General features: G+C 34.2%; 1 protein-coding gene across 3 annotated transcripts in view; it reads left to right on the top strand.

Annotated features, from left to right (window-relative positions):
• The window catches only part of LOC143252992 (patronin-like), a 74,999-nt gene extending 54,486 nt beyond the window's left edge, over positions 1 to 20,513 (top strand). For all 3 annotated transcript variants that reach the window (XM_076506008.1, XM_076506009.1, XM_076506010.1), the window contains 5 exons: positions 5,681 to 5,887; positions 6,298 to 6,422; positions 16,127 to 16,482; positions 17,534 to 17,697; positions 19,602 to 20,513. In XM_076506008.1, coding sequence (XP_076362123.1) covers positions 5,681 to 5,887; positions 6,298 to 6,422; positions 16,127 to 16,482; positions 17,534 to 17,697; positions 19,602 to 19,734 — 985 coding nt within the window. In that variant the 3' untranslated portion in view covers positions 19,735 to 20,513. The remainder of the gene's footprint in view (positions 1 to 5,680; positions 5,888 to 6,297; positions 6,423 to 16,126; positions 16,483 to 17,533; positions 17,698 to 19,601) is intronic.
• Positions 20,514 to 21,943: the final 1,430 nt, after the last annotated feature.

A 21,943-nucleotide genomic window follows, 5' to 3' on the forward strand; every position in this document is an offset into this window, starting at 1 on the left:
TGAGTAAGTACATGTTGCTTCTGCAGTGATATAGTTCTGTGTTAGTCTAGAGAAATCATTCATGCAAAGATGCAGTTTAATTCAATTTTTTGTTTTTGTAACTATATGTACTACTACAGTGATATAATTCTGTATTAGTGTACAGGAATCATTCTTGTAATGATAGAGTTTAATCTGATTTACTTTGTTTGTAAGTAGAAGTACTTCCTATAGTAATAAAATTTAGTGTTAGTGTTTAGGAATCATTCATGTAATGATGCTATTCAATCCCATTTTTTTTGTTAGTAACCACATAGTACTCCTACAGTGATATAATTCTGTATTAATGTATAGGAATCACTAATGTAATGTTGCCTTTTAATCACATTTACTTTGTTTGTAACTACAAGTAGCTCCTAGAGTGATATAATTCAGTGTTAGTGTTATTAATTATTCATGTAATGATGCAGTTTTATCTTATTTTCTTTATGTTTAACTTCATGTTGCTCCTATTGTATAATTCTGTACTAGTTGATAGGAATCATTCACTGAATGATGCAGTTTTATCCCATTTTATTTGCATTTGTAACTACAAGTTATTCCTATAGTGATATTCTTCTGTGCTAGTGAATAGGAGTCATTCATATATTGATACAGTTTTATCCCATTTTATTTGAGTTTTGTAACTACAAGTTGCTTTTATTGTGATATAATTCTGTGCTAGTGTGTTGGAATCATTCGTATAATGATGCAGTTTTATCCCATTTTATTTGTTTGTAACTTCATGTAGCTCCTGCAGTGGTATAATTCTGTTCTAATCTATAGGAATCACTCATAAGATAATGCAGTTTAATCTCATTTTCTTGATGTTTGTAAAAACATATAGCTCCTACAGTGATATAATTCTGTGTTACTTTACAGGAATCATTCATATAATGATTGAGTTTAACCTGATTTACTTTTTAACTAGAAGTAGCTCCTTTAGTGATATAATTCTGTGCTAGTGTAAAGGAATAGGAACTGTTGATGTAATGATGCAATCTAATATTATTTTCTTTATATTTGTACCAACTGTAGCTCCTACAGTGATATAATTCTGTGCTAGTGTATAGGAATCATTGATGTAATGATGCAATTTTATCCCATTTTATTTATGTTTGTAACTTCATGTAGTTCTGATAGTGTTATAAATTTGTAGTAGCCTACAGGAATCATTTGTGCAATGGTGCAGTTTAATTCAACTTTCTTTGTTTGTAACTACATGTAGTGCCTACAGTGGTATAATTCTATGTTAGTCTATAGGAATCATTCATGCAATGATGCAGTTTTTTCCATTTTATTTATGTTTGTAACTACATGTAGCTTCTGTAGTGGATTAATTCTGTGTTAGTGTATAGGAATCATTCATGTAATGATGCAGTTTTTTCCTATTTTATTTATGTTTGTAATTAGATGTAACTCCTACAGTGATATAATTTGGTGTTAGTGTTATTATTTTTTCATGTAATGATTCAGTTTTATCCCATTTTCCTTTATGTTTGTAACTTCATGTAGCTTCTATTGTGGTATAATTTTGTGCCTAGTGTATAGGAATCTTTCATGTAATGAAGCAGATTTATTTCATTTATTTTATGATTGTAACTACAAGTACTTCCTATAGTGATATAATTCTTTGTTAGTGCACAGGAAACATTCATGTAATGATGCAGTTTTTTTCCATTTTACTTATCTTTGTAAGCTACTATAGTGATATAATTCTTTGTTTGTCTATTGTGATCATTCATGCAAACATGCAGTTTTACCTCATTTACCTTTTGATTGTAATTACAAATGGCTCCTACAGTGATATAATTGTGTGTTAGTTTACAGAAATCATTCATGCAAAGATGGTGTTTATTTTCATTTTCCTGATGTTTGTAACAAAATGTAGTTTCTGTAGTGATATAATTCTGTATTACGGTACAGGAATGATTCATATAATGATAAAGTTTAATGTGGTTTATTTTGTTTGTAACAACAAGTAGCTCCTATAGTGATATAATTCTGTGTTAGTCTATAGGAATAATTCATGCAAAGATGTAGTTTATTGCAATTTTCATTTTTTGTAACTACATGTATGTCCTACAGTGGAATAATTATGTGTTAGTCTATAGATATCTTTCATGCAATGATGCAGTTTTATCTCACTATGATTGTTACTACAATTACTTCCTCTTGTTATATAATGGTTTGCTGTGTATAAGAGTTGTTCATGTTTTATCCCATATTATTTCTTTGTAACTACATGTAGCTGCTATAGTGTTATAATTCTCTGTTAATCTATAGGAATCATTTATGTAAAGATGCAGTTTAATCCAATTTTCTTTTGGTGGAAGTACATGTAGCTTCTATAGTAGTATAATTCTGTGGTAGTCTATAGGAATGGTTCATACAATGATGGAGTTTTACCTTATTTATTTTATGATTTTAACTACAAGTACTTCCTATAGTGATATAATTAGTGTTAGTGTATAGGAATCATTCATGTAATGATGCAATTTTATCCCATTTTATTTATATTTGTAACTACATGTAGCTCCTATAGTGACATTATTCTGTGTTAGTCCATAGGAATCATTTATCTAATTTTGTAGTTTAAGTCTATTTTCCTTTATGTTTGTAACTGTATGTAGGTCCTACAGTGTTATAATTCTGTGTTAGTTAGTAGGAATCATTCATGTAATGATGCCATTTTATCACATTTTATTTATGTTTGTAACTTCATGTAGCTCCTAGAGTGGTATAATTCTGTATTAGTGCACAGCAATTATTCATGTAATGATGGAGTTTAATCCTTTTGCTTTATGTTTGGAAGTACATGAATCTAGTGTAGTTATATAATTCTGTGCTAGTACATGTATATAGGGATCATTCATGTAATGATGCAATTTTATCTCATTTTATTTATGTTAGTAACTACAAAAGCTCACACAATGTAATTCTGTAGTTGTGTATAGGAATCATTTATCCAATGATGTAGTTTAATCCCATTTCCTTTGTGTTTGTAACTACATATTGCTTCTACAATATTATAATTCTGTGTTAGTCATAATAGGAATCATTCATGTCGTGATGCAGTTTTATTTGTTTTTATTTATGTTTGTAACCACAAGTACTTCCTATAGTGGTATAATTCTGTGTTAGTGTATAAAAGTCATTCATGTAATGATGCCATTTTATCATATTTTATTTGTGTTTGTAACTTCACGTCGCTCCTCTAGTGGTATAATTGTGTGCTAGTGTATAGGAATCATTCTTGTAATGATGCAGTTTTATCCCATTTTATTGATGTTTGTAACTACAAGTTGTTCCTATAGTAATATAATTCTGTGCTAGTGTGTAGGAATAATTTATGTAATGATGCTGTTTTATCCCATTTGATTTGTGTTTGTAACTATGTGTAGCTCCTATAGTGATATAATTCTGTGTTATTCTATAGGAATCGTTCATGTAATGATGCAGTTTAATTTCATTTTCTCAATGTTTGTAACTTTCACTTTAATCACTACTAGGAATTAAACTAAACTCTTGCTTGCATAATTAGACTCTGACCTCCCAAAGAAGCATGTGCTGTGCTTTACGATCCGAAGGTCAAATAACTTTTTACACATGTGGCACTGTTAAATGTTTTAATATATAGATGATAAGGGTATGAGTTTTAAGTACATCAAACTCTTTAAATAATGCTTTTATTTTATTAAGGAGTTGGACATGAATAAATTGAAAACCTAATAAGCAGAATATAGAGTTTTAATATTAAGATTTAAAATAAAGTTGTCTAGAAATGTGGAATGGGTGTAAATGGAATATATTGCTATTATTTTTTTGTATAAGCACCTTGTGTTTTTGAGTAGTTGCCATCTTAGGCTAAGATCATGAGATTTTATCTTTATCAAATCCTTGTTGATAAAGTGATTTTATTAAATAGTAAATGTTTATAATTATGGTATGAAGTGTAAATTAACTATTTTATATCTTTGTTGTAAATCTCTTGCGTCTCAATTGTATTTGTAATTACTTTATTTCACATAGTGTGTTAGTTGTAGGGTATTGAAAATGAACGTATTTATGGTAGTGACTGTTAGATTTAATGGTAGATTGCATAGTGGGTAAAATTGTGCTTTTTTTAGGAAATGTCAATTTTTAGGTTCCTGTTGGAATTTTATTGGGATATAATGGTATTTCATTACACATAAGCCACAGAAAGTTAAAGAATTAACTTAATGTTTTTCCTTGTATGTTTGCTTATTTTATTGAAGTAATTGCTTTTAAAGTTAATGTTATAAACATCATAGTTTTGCTCCCATATAGAATAGTGCATATTAAGCATTGTTTACATTTGTACTTGTATAAACATAAAAGCACCACTTTACAGTTAGCTGAGAGGAATACTGAGTTTTTTTATGAGCTAGTCTACATACAGGCACTGACCAACTGCCATATGTTGCTATCATAATCATTTGTAGATTATTAAACTGGCTCTTTCAATGGAGGCATCTAGTACAAAGAAATAATATGCAAATATGAATATTAACTAGTAGGTTACCTGTGTTATGTTGAAGGCTGGCAATATGTGGAAAATAGCAGAAAGGAGTAATGACACCAGATTAAACTTGTTCAGAGTTGAGTTACAAGAAACGAGCTCTGGGAATGAGAGTGACTGAAGGAAAGAAAGGAAGGTGCTGTTTATTTTTACTAATCAGTGTTTTCTCTCTCATACATCACTGACATGACAAGCCCTTAACCAAATTGTAGAAGCTTATAATGTAACACTTGTTACTTGTGATCATTAGGTGCTGTGTCCATCTGCTACTGAATTTGATCTACTTCTTCTTCCTATTATGACAAAATGCAAGCTGTTTTGAAAGCACTTATGTGAAAAAATGTGTACATAGCTATTTCTTTTTTTACATACAAACCACTAAGAGGAAGGGTACTTGTACCTTTTTTAGTTTAAAAAACTAAATAGTAAATGTTTATAATTATGGTATGAAGTGTAAATTAACTATTTTATATCTTTGTTGTAAATCTCTTTGTAATAATATTACGCTGATTTCTCAAAGCCCGTTCACTTGGCTGTGGTTTCGCTAGATAGTAAATAGGGACAGTGGGAATCTCGTTAATCCATTCATGCGGGTCACTAATTAGATGACGAGGCATTTGGCTACCTTAAGAGAGTCATAATGTGACATGGTTGTGCTTTTGCTAGATAGGGACAGTGAGAATCTCGTTAATCCATTGTTGATTAAAGATTGGAGTGTTAAATTTCATTTAGGTGTAGATAAAGCTAGTGAATGATATTTGGAGATATGTTTTGGAGGTACATAATGGTCAGGATTAAAGAAAACATTTGCAATTTTTAATTCAGGATAAGAGCACCAACCAAACTATGTGAACATAAAGTACAGTAGTAATTGTGTTTATTTCCTTTGTACAGTTTTATTACAAAACCATAGTTTTGTTTCATAACTGTCCCTTTTCTTGTTTTAAAATTTGTATTTATTATCTTTGATATCTCTCACATTGTTTAATATCTAATTAGCTACAAACCTTTCTGTCATAAAATATTATTGTATGGGAGTTTACATATTATTTTGTGTGATGCGCATGGATGCTACAACTGACATCACTGTTTAGTTGGCCATAAAATATATTTTTTAAGGACAAAGAAAGAAATGCAAGAAAGAAAAAAAGAAGAAGAAAAACAGAGGAGAGAAAAAATTCTCGAACAGTACAGACAGAGGAAAGCTTTAGAAGAAGCAGAAAAAGAAGGCTTGCCACTCCCAGCTGGATCTGGTGGGATGGGCTTTGGTTCTTCCTTTCGTGACACTTCTAGTAGAAGCGGAACTTTTTCCAAAAGTAAACCTAGGTCAGTAAGGTCTGTGATAGTTATAATGGTGGTTATATCCCTGTTTACAGATGTATAATAGTACTGAGGTCCATGTCTGTGATAGTTATAATGGTGGTGTATCCCTGTTTGCAGAAGAGGTATAATAGTACTGAGGTGCTTATGTATTGACAAATAGTAAAGGTTCAGCAGATGTATGATCATTAATTTTTTAACATTTGGTGCTGCTTTATGGTCAATATATTTATAAAAAAACAATTAATGTTGAAAGTAATTACTAAAAATAACTTTTTTAAATTGTAAACATTTTTGGTATTTGGACTCTGAAAATTGAATATAATGTTAAAGTACCTTTTGCAAGTCCTGTCCCAAATTTTTGCAGTTTCTTTTTAAATAAAACAAGCATAATCCACATATTATTTTCACAACAGGTCAACTTCAGCCTCCCGACCTCGGCCCAAGTCAGTGCATGTCAGTAACCACAGTCAGGAACTGGCATCCTTCCAAAGTTTAGGTCCTGGAGGTGTCAGTCAAGGTTCACAAAGAAACCTTCCAGGTAAAGTTTTTAAACCATGTTTGATTTCTAATTCATAGTAGTGTTTGTCTGTGATGCTTTCTACACTTTTGAATAGTGTTTGTGTGTGATATCTTCTACTCTCTGTAGTGGTGTTTGTGTGTGACGTCTTTTCCTTAGTGCACTGTTTGTGTGTGACGTCTTCTCTCCTCAGTGGTATTTGTGTGTGATATCTTCTACTCTCTGTAGTGGTGTTTGTGTGTGACGTCTTTTCCTTAGTGCACTGTTTGTGTGTGACGTCTTCTCTCCTCAGTGGTGTTTGTGTGTGACGTCTTCTTTCCTTAGTGCACTGTTTGTGTGTGATGTCTCCTTCTCTCCTCAGTGGTGTTTGTGTGTGAAGTCTTCTCTCCTTAGTCCACTGTTTGTGTGTGCTGTATTCCTCTCTCTGTAGTGCACTGTTTGTATGTGTTGTTTTCTACAGTTTTGGGTGCCATTTCTGGATAATTACTAAGTCTGATGTTTTCTACACTTCTGAGAGTTTTTTGTGAAATATTTTCTACTTTTATGAGTGATTTTTGGTAGTTGTGTTTGTGTGTTCTTTATTTTTATCTTGTAAGAAAATAGTGTCTCCCATTTATACCTTTCAGTACTAACAAAATAGTTTGTTTTCTACGTTTTTATATTAAAAATATTCGAATTATATTTTTGTCTCAGTAAGACGAAAACCCTTCATTTATACATCATATTAATAAGAAAATCATTTATACATTTTTAAGTAAGAAAACATTATTCTTTCATAATGATTTTATTTATAAAGAAAATCATTATACGTTTTTCAAATAAGAAAAAATTCCTTCATTTATTCTTTTTGTAAGTAAGAAAATAGTTTTTCATTTATACCTTCTGCCAGTAAGAATATAGTCTGTCATTTATACTGTTTTTTAGTGAGAAAACTACCCTTCTCACATTCCTTTCATACGAAGTAAAAGGTTTTGAATTCATTGTAAGTGTAATGTCATCTTGTAGACCTACCATAACAAGAAAAAAATTTTTTGTACTACCTCTGCAGTAAGATTTTTTTCTCTCTAAATATATGAACCTGATCACTTTATTACTACATGGGTGTAGCTGTTCTCTTTCAAAGTGTATAAACCTGATCACTTGATATTACTATATTGATGCTATTCTCTAAATGTATGAATCTGATCACTTGATATTACTACATTGGTGTAGTTATTCTCTAAATGTATGAATCTGATCATTTGATATTACTACTTTGATATAGTATTTCTCTAAATATATGAACCTGAACACTTGATATTACAGCATTGATGTATCTGTTCTCTAAATGTATGAACCTAATCACTTTATTACTGCATTGATGTAACTGTTTTCTAAATGTATGAACTTGATCACTTGATATTAATGCATGGATATATCTGTTCTCTAAATGTATGCCTTTTGGCGTGGATTCCTGTACGTGGTGAGGGGACCTTCCAGGGAAGGTTCTGTTTTTTCAGTTTACTTCATCTGGGATCTTAACATCCATCCACGTGTTTGCCATGCACAGTGACCTGTAAAGGGGAGGAGAGGATCCTGGTGGTTGAGTGGTCCAAACCTAACACACCACTTTGGCCTTGAATTCCTGTAGACGGGCAGCCTTGGGGTGGCCCCCATCGGTTCAATCAGCTGGTTCACTTGGGCTAGGGTCAACCAAGTATCAGTGTTGGATGTTTTCAACAGGTGTTGTTGACACTGTATCTGATACTGGTAATTGTGTACAGTGCTCATGAAACCCTGTCTTTGTTGCAATGTCCTTTTTTGGCATTGTAGTGCATCCCCTCATAGGGCTTCACGTTGGGTGGGGTCAGTGGGCACTGAAATATTCCTTTTATTATTATGGATCCTCCAAATGAAAACTTAAATAAAATAGTAAAAAAACAGTCTATAGGTAAACGACCACGTCTTGAAGATTCTGAGCTGCAATCTTCAACGTCTATAACACCTGTACCTCATTTTCTTATACTGCATTCTCTTTCAGACAAACCTATAGGGCAGATGTCTCCCTTTTTCATTTAGAAGGGACTAGAGGCACTTACTTGCTCTCCAAAGTCAGTAAAGAAGCTTCGATCTGAAGATATATTGGTTGAAACATCCACATCCCAACACAGTGAACTCCTCTTGAATTCAAAGGCACTTGGGGATGTATCTATTGAGGTTACCCCTCATACTACCTTGAATTCATCACGAGGGATTATTGTTGAGAGGGATTTGAAGAACGTCCCCGAGTCAGAGATTCTCGCTGGTCTCTCCACTCAAGGAGTTTCTGCAGTGAGGTGCATCTCCACTCGCAAAGACGGAGTTACACTGCTGACAAATATCCTCGTTTTGACATTTACATCACCACATGCACCTGCCACCATCTAGGCAAGTTATCTTATTTGCAGGGTACGGCCGTACATTCCAAACCCTCTTCGATGTTTCCAATGTCAGAGGTTCAGCCACTCAAAGACGTCCTATTGTGGTTCCCTGGCATGTGCTCGTTGTGGTGGCAAGGACCACGATGCTTATGAGTGTCACACGGACCCACATTGTATTAACTGCAATGGTTCCCATCCTTCCTACTTTCGTTCTTGCCCAAGATGGTTGGAGGAAAAAGAGGTGCAGCGTTTGAAAACGACTCATAACATTAGTATCCTGAAGGTCGGAAATTGGTGTCTGCCACTTCATCTCGGACATATGCTGCTGCACTTCATTCCACAACTACAGTGGGAATGCAGACAGATCTCTCTGTGCCTCCAAGAGAATCGTTTTCAAAACAAATGAAAAGCCTTTCGACCTCCATGGTTAAAAGGGTTGATGAATCGACTTCCACACCCATCTCTATTCCTCCCATACGTTCTAACAAATCTCAAGATCCACATCCTTTGGTTTCAAATATAGGCATTTCTTCTGATACATATTTTTCTCCCACCCCATGATGCAAGTCATTTGTTCGCGTTCTCAGTCACTGGAATTCCCTTCCAACAACAATGACCTGCTCAATTGAACCAGGGCAAGATCCATGGAGGTTGATAGACCTCCTACGAATAAGGACAGTAAGGAAAAGAGATGTGATCATAAACAGAAGGGTTCTCCAGCCACTTCGCCTACCCATCATTAAAAATGGCCACCTCGATACAATGGAACTGTCGAGGTTTACGTTCTAATCTGGATGATATCAAAACACTGATTGCTTCCTACCATCCTGAATGTCTTTTTCTTGCAAGAAACATTTTTAAAACCTGCTGATACGGTCACCATTCGGCAGTTTTCTCTGTACAGAAATGACAGGCTTTGTGATGGATGAGTACATGGAGGGGTGACACTATTGGTTGATCAGCATGTGCCCACCCTGTCTTTGTCACTCAACACACCCTTGGAGGCCCTAGCCATCCATGTTTCCTTGGGTCATACCATCACTGTTTGTTCTCTCTACCTGTCACCTGGAGAAACATATGATCAATCAGACCTTGATGCTCTCATTGAACAGTTGCTGTCTCCATTTCTAATCCTGGGGGACTTTAATGGATATCATCCCCTCTGGGGAAGTGCTGTTAATGATAGAAGGGGTCGCTCTGTAGAGCTTATGCTCTCTGATCACAATCTTTCTCTTTTTAATACTGGTTCTTCCACTTATTTTCATGCACCTAGTTGGTCCGTTACCTCTATTGATCCCTTGGTTTGCTCCCCTTCATTATTTTCCCATTTTTCAGGGAGGGTTGACAATAATCCACTAGGCAGTGATCATGTTCCTATACTTTTGAGAGAGACTGGCTGTGGTTGTTGCCACCCTATCCGCGTGCCCCAGTGGAAGCTGGATCAAGCAAACTGGCACACTTTCAATGCTCTTGCAGAACTTGATCCTGCCATCGTGAATCAGCCATCAATAGACAACTGTGTGGCAGCAGTAACTGACTGTATTATACAAGCAGCTGCTCAGTGTATTCTTAAAACCTCGACACATTTTCCACGATATCCTCGTCTGTGATGGAATCCTGCTTGCTATGTGGCACGGAAAGCTAAAAAACGGGGCCTAAGATACTTTCCGTAGATATCCCACACTTTCGTACCGCATTGCTTTCCAATGGGCCCGTGCACATACTAGGTGGGTAAGACGTCAAAGCCAGAAGGAATCTTGGATTAAGTTCACAACTAGCATATCTTCTACCACCAGTTCCAAGGTAATATGGGACAGGATTCGAAAGGTCAGTGGTCACTACTATTTTGTCCCCCTCTCCATCTTACTCTCTGGCCAAGAGGTAGCTGATGTCTGGAGCATCGCCGATACTCTAGGTGAAAACTTTTGCCGGGTATCTAGCACTTCTGCTTGTTTCTCCTCCTTCTTGGCCATCGAGACTCGGGCAGAGCTTTCATCTCTTTCCTTTCGAACTGACTGTCTATTTGACTATAATTGGAACTGAAAATGGCCCTTCATCGGTTTGGCAGTACATCTGTTGGACCTGATGATTTACACTATGACATGCTGCACTATCTCTCTTCTGCTTCTCTTAATATCCTTCTACTTGTTTTTAACCGAATCTGGCAGGAGAATGTTTTTCCTGATGCCTGGTGCCAGGCTGTTATATTACCTTTCTCTAAATCTGGGAAAGATCCCAAGATTCCTTCAAACTACTGTCCAGTTGCTTTGACGAGCTGTCTCTGTTAGACTTTAGAGAGGATGGTTAATGCTCGTCTTGTTTGGTTCCTCGAAACAAACAACTTCCTCTCGCTCATCCAGTTGGGTTCCGACGACAGCATTCCACCATGGACCACCTAATTTGACTTGAAACATCAATCAGAGAAGGCTTTCTCAAACGCCAACATCTTGATTCAATATTCTTTGACATTGAGAAGTCTTATGACACAACATGGAGGTATGGCATTTTGCGAGACCTCCATATATATGGTTACATGGCCATTTACCCATGTTTATTAAAAAATTTTTTTAATGGACAGGAGATTGCAAATTCGTGTGGGTTTGACACGTTTCCGTTCTTTTGTGTAGGAACTTGGGGTCCCTCAGGGCTGTGTTTTGAGTGTCATACTTCTCAGTATAAAGATAAATGCCATCACTGAACAACTGCCTCTTACTGTTGCAAACAGGCTCTATATCGACAACTTTCACACCTCGTGTCAGTCGTCGAACATGAGATATATTGAGCGGCAACTACAAACTGCCCTCAATCATGTACTGAAGTGGACTACAGTGAACAGATTTAATTTTTTTCTCTCTAAACCTGTTTGCATGCACTTTTGCTGCCAACAGGGTATCCACATTGATACTGAACTTCGTATTGGTGAAGTTTTGTTGCCAGTGGTCCCTGAGACCAAGTTCTTGCGACTTATCTTTGACCGAAAGCTGACCTTTATACCACAGTTAAAGCAGCTATGTGTCAAATGCACAAGAGCACTGAACATCCTCCATGTCCTCTCTACCATCAGTTGGGGAGCAGATCGCTGTTCTATGTTAAAGATATATCGTGCTCTTATTTGTTCAAAACTCGACTATGGATCAATGGCCTATGGCTCTGCCAGACCCTCGGCCTTAAAGATGCTGGACCCCATTCATCATCAAGGACTTCGACTCTGCACTGGGGCTTTCTGCACTTCCCCAGTTCAGAGCTTATACGTGGAATCTCACGAACCTCCACTCCACCTTTGCCGTTTGCAACTGTCTTTAGTGTATTCTTCGAAACTTCACCATTTACCAAAGCATCCCACTTGGGGATGTGTTTTCCTTCCTCAGTGGGTCTTACTTTTTCAAAACAGACTATCTGCCATTGCTCCTTTTGGCCTTCGCATCCAGGCGCAATTGGATGAATTGGGTCTATCCTTGGATAACATTGCAGAATCCACTGAACATCTTTCGAATAACCTTTCTATTCCAATTTATACGGATGGTTCAAAATCAGGTGACTCTGTGGGCTCTGCCATGGTTTGTTGCAGTTCAGTGGTTGCACGCAGAAGCCCCTCTACAGCTTCTGTGTTCACTGCTGAACTGTACACCATATCTCTTGCCCTGGGTCATATTGAAGCTGAGCAGTACTCCGACTGCACTATTTATACTGACTCCCTTAGTTCTCTGCTGGCCTTGGACTCGCTTCACGTTGGCTCACACCCTGTTCTTGCTGATATTCAAAACCGACTGGCCCATTTCTCCTTAACATCTACTTCTATCCAGTTTTTCTGGATACCAGACCATTTTGGTATTTACGGGAATGAGCTTGCAGACATGACAGCTAAATCTATCTGCTCTGGCACTATTACCACTGTGCCTATTTCATACATGGACTGTGGTCCTTTATTCAAGGCTTAGCTCTGTGCCAGCTGGCAGTCCACTTGGAGTGAGCAACGTGACAACAAGCTTTTTCAAATAAAACCCTATATTGGGCATTGGCCGTCTAGCTTCCGTAAGGTTCAAAAAGAGGAAGTTGTTCTAACTAGATTACGCATTGGTCACAGTTTTTTAATTAATTGTTTTCTTTTGTCTGGAACTGATTCACCAGTGTGTAGTTTGTGTAACACTCAAATCATGGTAAGCCATATTTTACTTTCCTGCCATCATTACGACTTTCAATGACGGCACTATTTTAAACATGTTTTGTCCCAGAGTTTGTCTGTAACACATCAATTGGTGTCACCATCACCAATAACACTGTCCACCTTGATAAAGTTTTTAGTTTTTTAATGGCCATTAATATTTTTAACCTCATTTAAGTGTTTGATATTTATTCATTACACCTTTTTAATTGTGGTTCCCTTATTAGAGTCTTAATATCTCTAGTTTAATTTGACATTGATATATGGCCAGAACATTACCTAACTCGACACCAGGACTGGAAAGGCCAATTCATGTGACTAACGCTGCTGTTGAACTACCTGTTAGTTGTCCTGGCGAGTTGTTATTACAATTTTGCTGCATGTCTTTTAACACTTTTATTACTTTATCTTTTGGTACTGGCCATAATGACACATAACCCGGAACCAGGACTGGAAAGACCAACTTCAGGTGACTGATGGTGATTTTTGTACTTACCTGTTAGTGTTCCTGGCAGATTATGATCATTACCATTCTGCTACAGGGAGTCCTTTACAACTTTGTAGACTGGATGTCAACATTGGTTTTATGCCATTTTCTGTTTTTAATTGCTGTTTTGTTTTTACCTTTGTTTCCTTTTATGAATTTTACTACATTTACTTTACTTTTACCTTTTCACTGGACATTTGATTAATTTTTATTATGATTCTGCTCTATGTCTTTTGAAACTTTTCTTATTTTTTCTTTTGATAATGGCTGTTATGACAACATAACCTGGAACCAGGACTGGAAAGGCGAAATTCATGTGGCAGATGATGGTTCTTGTACTTACCTGTTAGTCTTCCTGGCAGGTTATAATCATTACCATTTTGCTAGAGAAAGTCCTTTACAACTTCTCTTACTCTGCTTTTTCTCTTAACATTGTAGACTAGGTGTCAACATTGATTTTAAGCTTTTTCTGTTTTTCATTGATGTTTTGTTTTACCTTCATTTCCTTTTATGTATTTTACTACATTTAATTTATTTTTACCTTTTTACTGGATGTTTGGTGCAGATAGCCTAACTGCTTTGTGCCATAAAACACTAAATCAATCAACCAATCAATCAGTTGAAATTAGGTGACTGTGTGGGCTCTGCCATGGTTTGTTGTGGTTCAGCAGTTGCTTGCAAGATCTCCTCTACAACTTCTGTGTTTACTGCTAAACTGTACATAATTTCTTTTGCCTGGGATCACATAGAAGCTTACCTGTACTCAAATAGCATCATTTATACTGATTTGCTTAGTTCTCTACTGGCCCTGGAATCACTTCACATTCGTTCCCACCCTGTTTTTGCTGATATTCAAAACTGATTGGCCCATTTCTCTTTAACATCTACTTCTTTCCAGTTTTTCTATATATTGGGCCACGTTGATATTCATGTGAACAAGTTCTCTGACATCACAGCTAAATCTATCTGTGTTGGCACTGTCACTGCTGTGCCTGTTTTATACATGGACTATGGTCCTGCATTCAGGGCTTGGCTCTGTGCCAGTTGGCAGTTGACTTGGAGTGAGCAACATGAAAACAAGCTTTTCCAAATAAAACCCTCTATTAGACGTTGGCCGTCTTGCTTCTGTTAAGATCGGAAAGAGGAGATGCTGTAACTAGACTACTCATTGGTTACAATTTTTTATCTCATTGTTTTCTTTTATCTGGAACTGATTCATTAATGCATTGTCTGTGTAACACTCAGGTCACAATTAGCCACATTTTACTCTCTTGCTGTCATTATAACTCTCAGCGATGGCACCATTTGAAACGTGTTTTGTTCCAAGGTTTATCCGTAATGTTACAGTGTTATTGATGATGGTGACACTGTCCATCATGGAAATGTTTTTAGTTTTTTAAAGGCCTTTAATATCTTTTATGTCATTTAAGTTTTTTCTAATTTATACATTAGACCTTTTGCTTATGTGATTCCATTTTAAGAATCAGAGCCCATCTAGTTTGCTTTGAAATAAAAAAAAAATGGCCGTAACGTCAAAAAATTCAAAACCAGGAGTTAAAAGGCCAACTTCAGGTGACTAATGCTGATTTTTGAAGTTACCTGTTAGTCATCCTGCCAAGTTATGATAATTACAGTTGTTACAGAAGGTTTCTTTACACTTAATCATTTAAGTGTTTTCCTGTTCAATACATGTACAGTTACATTACTGTTAGCCAGCAGTGGTTCTGTCTTGGATGGTAGTGTTAATGTTATACGGTATTATTAACCTTTAAGATTTTGTCCTTTTCAATGTTTGTATTGTTGTATCAGTATTAGCTAGCTGTTGTTGTGCTGTAATAAGTATTATTAATCTAACTTTGTCTCTTACTGCTCTAGACTAGATATGAAAATTGGATTTAATACTATTTATGTTTTTTAAACTTTGTTTTGTTTTACCTTAATTTCCTTTTATGAATTTTACTAATTTTACTTTAATTTTTACCAGATGTTTTGCGCACATAGTCTAGTTAGTTGCTTTGCACCATTAAACACCAAACCAACTAACCAACCAATTTCTAAATGTATGAACCTGACCACTTGGTATTACTACATCGATGTAGCTATTCTTGCTAGTTCAAATATTTCATTTCATTGTTCTGAAATAACATCTGGACAATCCTTCATAGTACTATTATATGTTGTAGAACCCAAGATACCTGGGTTGCATTTGCATGTTTTAAACATCAGTTAATATTGAGGACCAGTTTTTTAGTCAGTAGGCTTAGGAATGGAGTTTTAACTTTGTAAAATAATGTTTTTATAGAATGACTTATAGAATGTTTTAAGCTATTATTAATCCTTAAGATTCTGTCCAGTTCTATACATTTGGTGTTACGTTAGTATTAGCCGGCTGTGGTTCTGTCTCCGAAGGTAGTGTTAATTTTGTAATGTATTATTAATCATTTAAGTGTTTTCCTGTTCAATACATGTACAGTTACATTACTGTTAGCCAGCTGTTGTTCTGTCTTGGATGGTAGTGTTAATGTTATACGGTATTATTAACCCTTAAGGTTTTGTCCTTTTCAATGTTTGTATTGTTGTATCAGTATTAGCTAGCTGCATTGTATTGATATTAGTACTATGGAAATGATATGTTTTATTGTTGCATCAGTTCTGTTAATCTTGCTAATTTCTACAGAAGGTCTGAACCAGGATGATGTAGACTCCTTATATGGCTTTGGTGGTCTTCCAAGAAGACAAGGCCCTAGCCCCAGTCATGGCTATTATGGTTCTAGATATCCAACCTCCCCAAGTCAGCCACCACCTTCACTCCTGCCAGGTATACCAAGTGGCCGTAGTAAGGGATCGGGTCCACCGAGTGATGGGGCATCTGATGCTGGCTCCACTTCTTCCTCTGCATTTACATCAGAATTCTCAGGCCCAAAGCTGTTTGTAAAACCCACAGCTAAGTCAAATAGGGGAATAATCACAAATGCAATTAACACAGTACTGGCTGGTGCTGTCAATTCAGATACCAAGAAGAAAGTGATAGAGGTAAATAGGTCATGAAAGTAAAGATGTACGTAAATAGGTCATGAAAGTAAAGATGTACGTAAATAGGTTATGAAAATAAAGATGTATGTAAATAGGTTAGAAAATAAAGATGTGTGTAAATAGGTTAGAAAATAAAGATGTACGTAAATAGGTTAGAAAATAAGATGTAAGTAAACAGGTTACGAAAATAAAGATGTATGTAAATAGGTTATGAAAATAAAAAATATAACAATGGTACAGTGAAATAATAATGAAAATTATGGTGGTGGTATGGTGTTATAATAATGAAGCCTAACTGATATATTATATAATGAAAAATATGACAATGGTACAGTGATGTAGTAACGATAATTGTGGTAGCGGTATGATGATATAATAATGAAGAATATGACAATGGAACAGTGATATAATAATGAAAAATATAACAATGGTACAGTGTATAAAAGATTTTTAAACTAGGAAACGTTTTATATTAGAAAAATAGGTAGGAAGATGATAACCAAATTCAAGAAATATTAAAAATGAAAAAGCGTAAAACTTAAATAAACACACAATTAAAAACAACAAAAAATAGAGAACTACCTAAACAAGACAAAACTTCAAAGTTCCAAGAATGAAAGTTAGAAATTTAATAAAATGACTTGTAATAACACAGATGTAGGCAATATCATCATAAAGACAATTATTAGATTGGATGAATGTTGTAGGATGAAATAATCACCTATAACATTCATCTACTTTATATATATATGTTCAGTAATTAAGTGAGTACCTCTTAAAAAGAAAGTGTTTTATATTGTTATTATACATTTTGGTCGATTAATAATTCTAAGGAGTATGTAGTTATGTATCATATATAGATGAACAATGCTTATACTATATACATGTTGATTTCAGGTTATTAACAGTTCTGAGGAGTATGTACTTCTGTATATAAATGAACAGTGATTATGCTATGTACATGTTGGTTTCAGGGTATTAACAGATATGAGGAATATGTAGTTATGTATGTAAATGAACAGTGATTATATTATATACATGTTGATTTCAGGCTATTAACAGTTCTGAGAGCAAACACTTCTTAATATTGTTTCGAGACTCTGGTTGCCAGTTCCGAGCTATCTATTCATACAATCCAGACCAGGAAGAAGTGTTAAAACTCTATGGAACAGGACCCAAGATTCTCACAGATCCCATGATGAACAGGTTTTACAAGTATGCTAGTTTTGTGAGTTAGGTATTTTAAAAATGAATGATACATAAGAGTGCTATTTTAAAATAATTTTCTAAAGTGATAGGTTATGCAGGAAATAGCATTTTCCACCAAAGCTGTAATTAGTCTTAGAATTGATGTGTGTATATTTTACTTATATCATTTATATAATATAATCAGTCTTTGAAATGATGTGTGTGTTTCACTTAAATCATTATTTATGTAATATAATCAGTCTTCAAAATGATGTGTGTGTTTCTCTTAAATCATTATTAATGTAATATATCAATAAGTTTTCTATTTTTGTATATGGAATGATAAGTGCACAGAAATGGACTTGACAGTTTAGCATAAAAGGGAGATAAAATATGAGATAAACAAAATATGCTGAATAGTGTATTTCCAGCTTTAATATTTTAAACTTAAACTATTTCTTATTCACATAAACAGACTGAAAGTTGTGTTTGTTGGGATTTTCAAATAACTGGGTTTTTCAAATTCTATAGATAATAGTTATCAACTGAAATAAGATAGCTAGTACAGAATGGCACAAAAGTAACTATACAACTTGTGCTGATGAAAATATAATGACAATCAAGACCAGTTGAAATATTGTTTGTTTAAGAGTAAGAAATTATAAAATTAAACAGATTTTAAAAAAAGGTGAGCAGGCATTTAAAATACATATAAAGATTTACTAGGTTTCAACTCTTACTGAATGTGACAGTGTTGTTTGTGGGGTTTAGTTCAAGGTTGTATATGGATAGGTTTACCAAGTTTCAACTCCTATTGAACAAACACAGTGATATTGGTTGTGGTGTAAATTTTATGGTTCTACAGAGATAAAGTTTACCAAGCTTCAGCTCTTACTGAACACTGTGATTGTGGTTTTTAGTTGCATGTTTTGTTGCAATGAAACTTTTGTTTATGATGAGTAGAAGCATTTATTGCAGTTTTATCAGAGTGGTTGCTTTGTGGTTTATATGATGCATTTGCTCATTTAGGTTAAAATTTATTAAAGTACTAAATATACATTATGTACCTATTTTCGACTTCAGATTTGTCTTTTTTATTTTCTTGATTTATTTAGCCAAATGTTTGTCAAGATAACTAAATATTGTAATCAAAACTAATGTGTTGTTACTGATAAATATTATTGAAACTAAACACATACACAACACTGTGTACCACTTGTGGTACATTTGCATGACTTTTGTTGGATACTGAGCTACTCAATTCAAGAGTGCTGAGTACCATGAGTATTTCACAGCACTCACAGAATATGATTGCATCTCATATTTCCAAAGTTTTATGTTAAAGCTTTTGTTTTGTATGGACAGTTATAATAAAGCCATGCCTTTCATCATGTTCCACTGGTGAAGCACAGATGCTATGTTGAAATGACAATCAAAATAAATCTACATGATTAAATCTTGGTGTTATTTTAAAATTACATCTAGAGACTGGCATTAAATGCTTTGCTGTAAAGCTCACAGTGAGGCTTTACATTTCTATTTCATAATTAGAGAAATTATTTACCCTGGAAGAGTGTTAATTTTCAAGAGGTGTAATAAAATTTGAAATAATTACCACATATCTATGTATTAACTAAAGATTCAAACACACAAGTTAAACCTTTCTGTCTTGTTTGTATTGGTTCTTGTGATATGTATGCTTAATGATTATAAGGTTGCTGATTTACAATATTTGTAGTGTTCTTATTGACCACTGACAGATTAATTATTTCAAGTAAAACATTGGAAAAAAGTATCATGATATTTTTTTTTTGTCCAAAACAAACTGTACAGATTCATTATTTATTTCAGATACAACTCAAGAGGAAAGTGCTTAGATACTTTGGTGAATTTGTTCAAAATAACCTGTACAGATTCATTATATATTTCAGGTACAACTCAGGAGGAAAGTGTTTTTCTCAAGTCCACACCAAACATTTGACTGTAACTATTGATGCTGTAACAATACACAACAGTATCTGGCAGGGAAAGAAAGGCATTCCTCCGAAGAAAGACTTGCTGTAACTTCTCCTGGTGACCACCAAGTGCCAAGGTTCACTGATGTCAGGTGTTACCAGTGTCTAATACTATAAGTAATTTACTTAGTGATATTGGCTTTGTAAATAAAGAGTCAGAGCTGACATTCCTTGTACCAGGATCTTCAACTGACAGTTTTGTGATTCAGTGCTACTGCTAACATTCATCTTCTGATTATTTACTGCTGCATTCCATTAGATATGGGACTCTTAAATCTTTTACATTGTGTATGTATCTGATTATAGCCAATCTGTGTACTTAAAAATTGGCATCTTTATACCAGCACTGATCACATGTTTAAAAAGTGACCTTGATTTTTTTGATCTGTCACAGTATTTTCAATCCTGAGTATAGACTGACCAGGTACTTTGTTTTAGGCAAAGTTTGACTAATATCTAGCTAAGTGGTGCTGTTTTTGTTTTCAGGTGGGAAGGAATTTACTGATGTGTATGTGATAAGTTAATCTGGGCTAATCTTTAAATGGACCAAGTTAAAGAGACTGTGTGTGTGTGTGTGTGTATATATATATATATATAAAATATAATTTTCTGATAGCACCCAACCCTTTCCCCTTACCATAGATTTATTTAAGGCTAACCTGGACTCTATTTTGTTTATGGAATAGTATTTGTTTTCTGTTATGTTAGTCCAAATACTGTTTAGTCACTAATTTAAATGAGACTTATCCTTGTTTTTTTTAGAATATTTGGTGTACTTTGCTCAGGAGCTTTTTTTCATGGCTGAAAATAAACTGATTTTTACTAAAATACTGGTATTTTTTATATATAATAGTACCATCAGTTTTCAAATTTTACCTGGAATTCAGGTAAAGCTGTGAAATAATTACTTTAAATTTAATTTAGATTCTCATGTTCAATGTGGAGTACAAATACAACTTTTTACTGGAATTATGTTGTGTTTAACCTGGGTTACAATACACCTCTCTCCAAGAATTATGATATGTTTAACTTGAATTACAAATACACCTGTATCTCAGACTTATATTGTGTTTAACCTGGATTAAAATACAGCTGTCTCCCAGAATTATGTTTGATTTTCATCACAGATACAACTGTTTCCTGAAATTATTTTGTGTTTAATCACTTCTGGTTATTCTAGTATGACATATTAATCTAAACATATAAGAAACCTGATATCCTATTATTACAAGATGACACATTGATTTAAACATACAAAACACCTGACTTCTGATTTCACAGGCCTGCTAATGTAAATTTTATAAACATTGTTTTGGTTTTAATAAATTTAAGTTTTTCTGCAGTTGTTTTGGTTTTAATAAATTAGATTCTTTAATTGTTTTGGTTTTAATAAATTAGGTTTTTCTACAGTTGTTTTGGTTTTAATAAATTAGGTTCTTCAACAGTTGTTTTGGTTTTAATAAATTAGGTTCTTCAACAGTTGTTTTGGTTTTAATAAATTAGGTTCTTCAACAGTTGTTTTGGTTTTAATAAATTAGGGTTTTCTACAGTTGTTTTGGTTTTAATGAATTAGGTTTTTCTACAGTTGTTTTGGTTTTAATGAATTAGGTTTTTCTACAGTTGTTTTGGTTTTGAGGAATTAGGTTTTTCTACAGTTGTTTTGGTTTTGAGGAATTAGGTTTTTCTACAGTTGTTATGGTTTTGATAAATTATGTTTTTCTACAGTTGTTTTGGTTTCAATGAATTAGTTTCTATAATTTAGCAACACAGATTTTGAAAATAATATTCTTTTTTTTTCCCATCACTTAAGGATTTTTATAAATTGGAGAAAATTTTTGTTTAGAACAAATTCTCATTTTGTTTATTGCAATCAAGAAAATTACAAACAAATGGAGAAAAAAAAGGAAGAACATTGATGTCAAATAAATATGCATCCTAATTCAGGATTAATTTTTTAATGTGAAATCTACATTTTTTATTTGGTCTTTCGTTTATGTATTGCATCTGAAGTAGTTTGTTTTAATGACCAGCAGTAGGTAGCCATCATGTTGATGGTTCCACCATTTCTGATACCTCCTGTCCACTTCCTTGCTGGCTTGATGAAATCTTTCCCCTTATTCTTTGGTAATATCATTGAGATTTTCAGGAAAATAGTTTGTGTGTGAAAGTCAGAAATGAACTTTCAAGTTGTATTACAACCCAACTCCTTGAATTTATTGAGCACGTTATTGACTCTATTTTCATAATTTAGATCTTTG

This window comes from Tachypleus tridentatus, chromosome 6, assembly GCF_004210375.1.
Source record: "Tachypleus tridentatus isolate NWPU-2018 chromosome 6, ASM421037v1, whole genome shotgun sequence".
Lineage (NCBI taxonomy): Eukaryota > Metazoa > Arthropoda > Merostomata > Xiphosura > Limulidae > Tachypleus > Tachypleus tridentatus.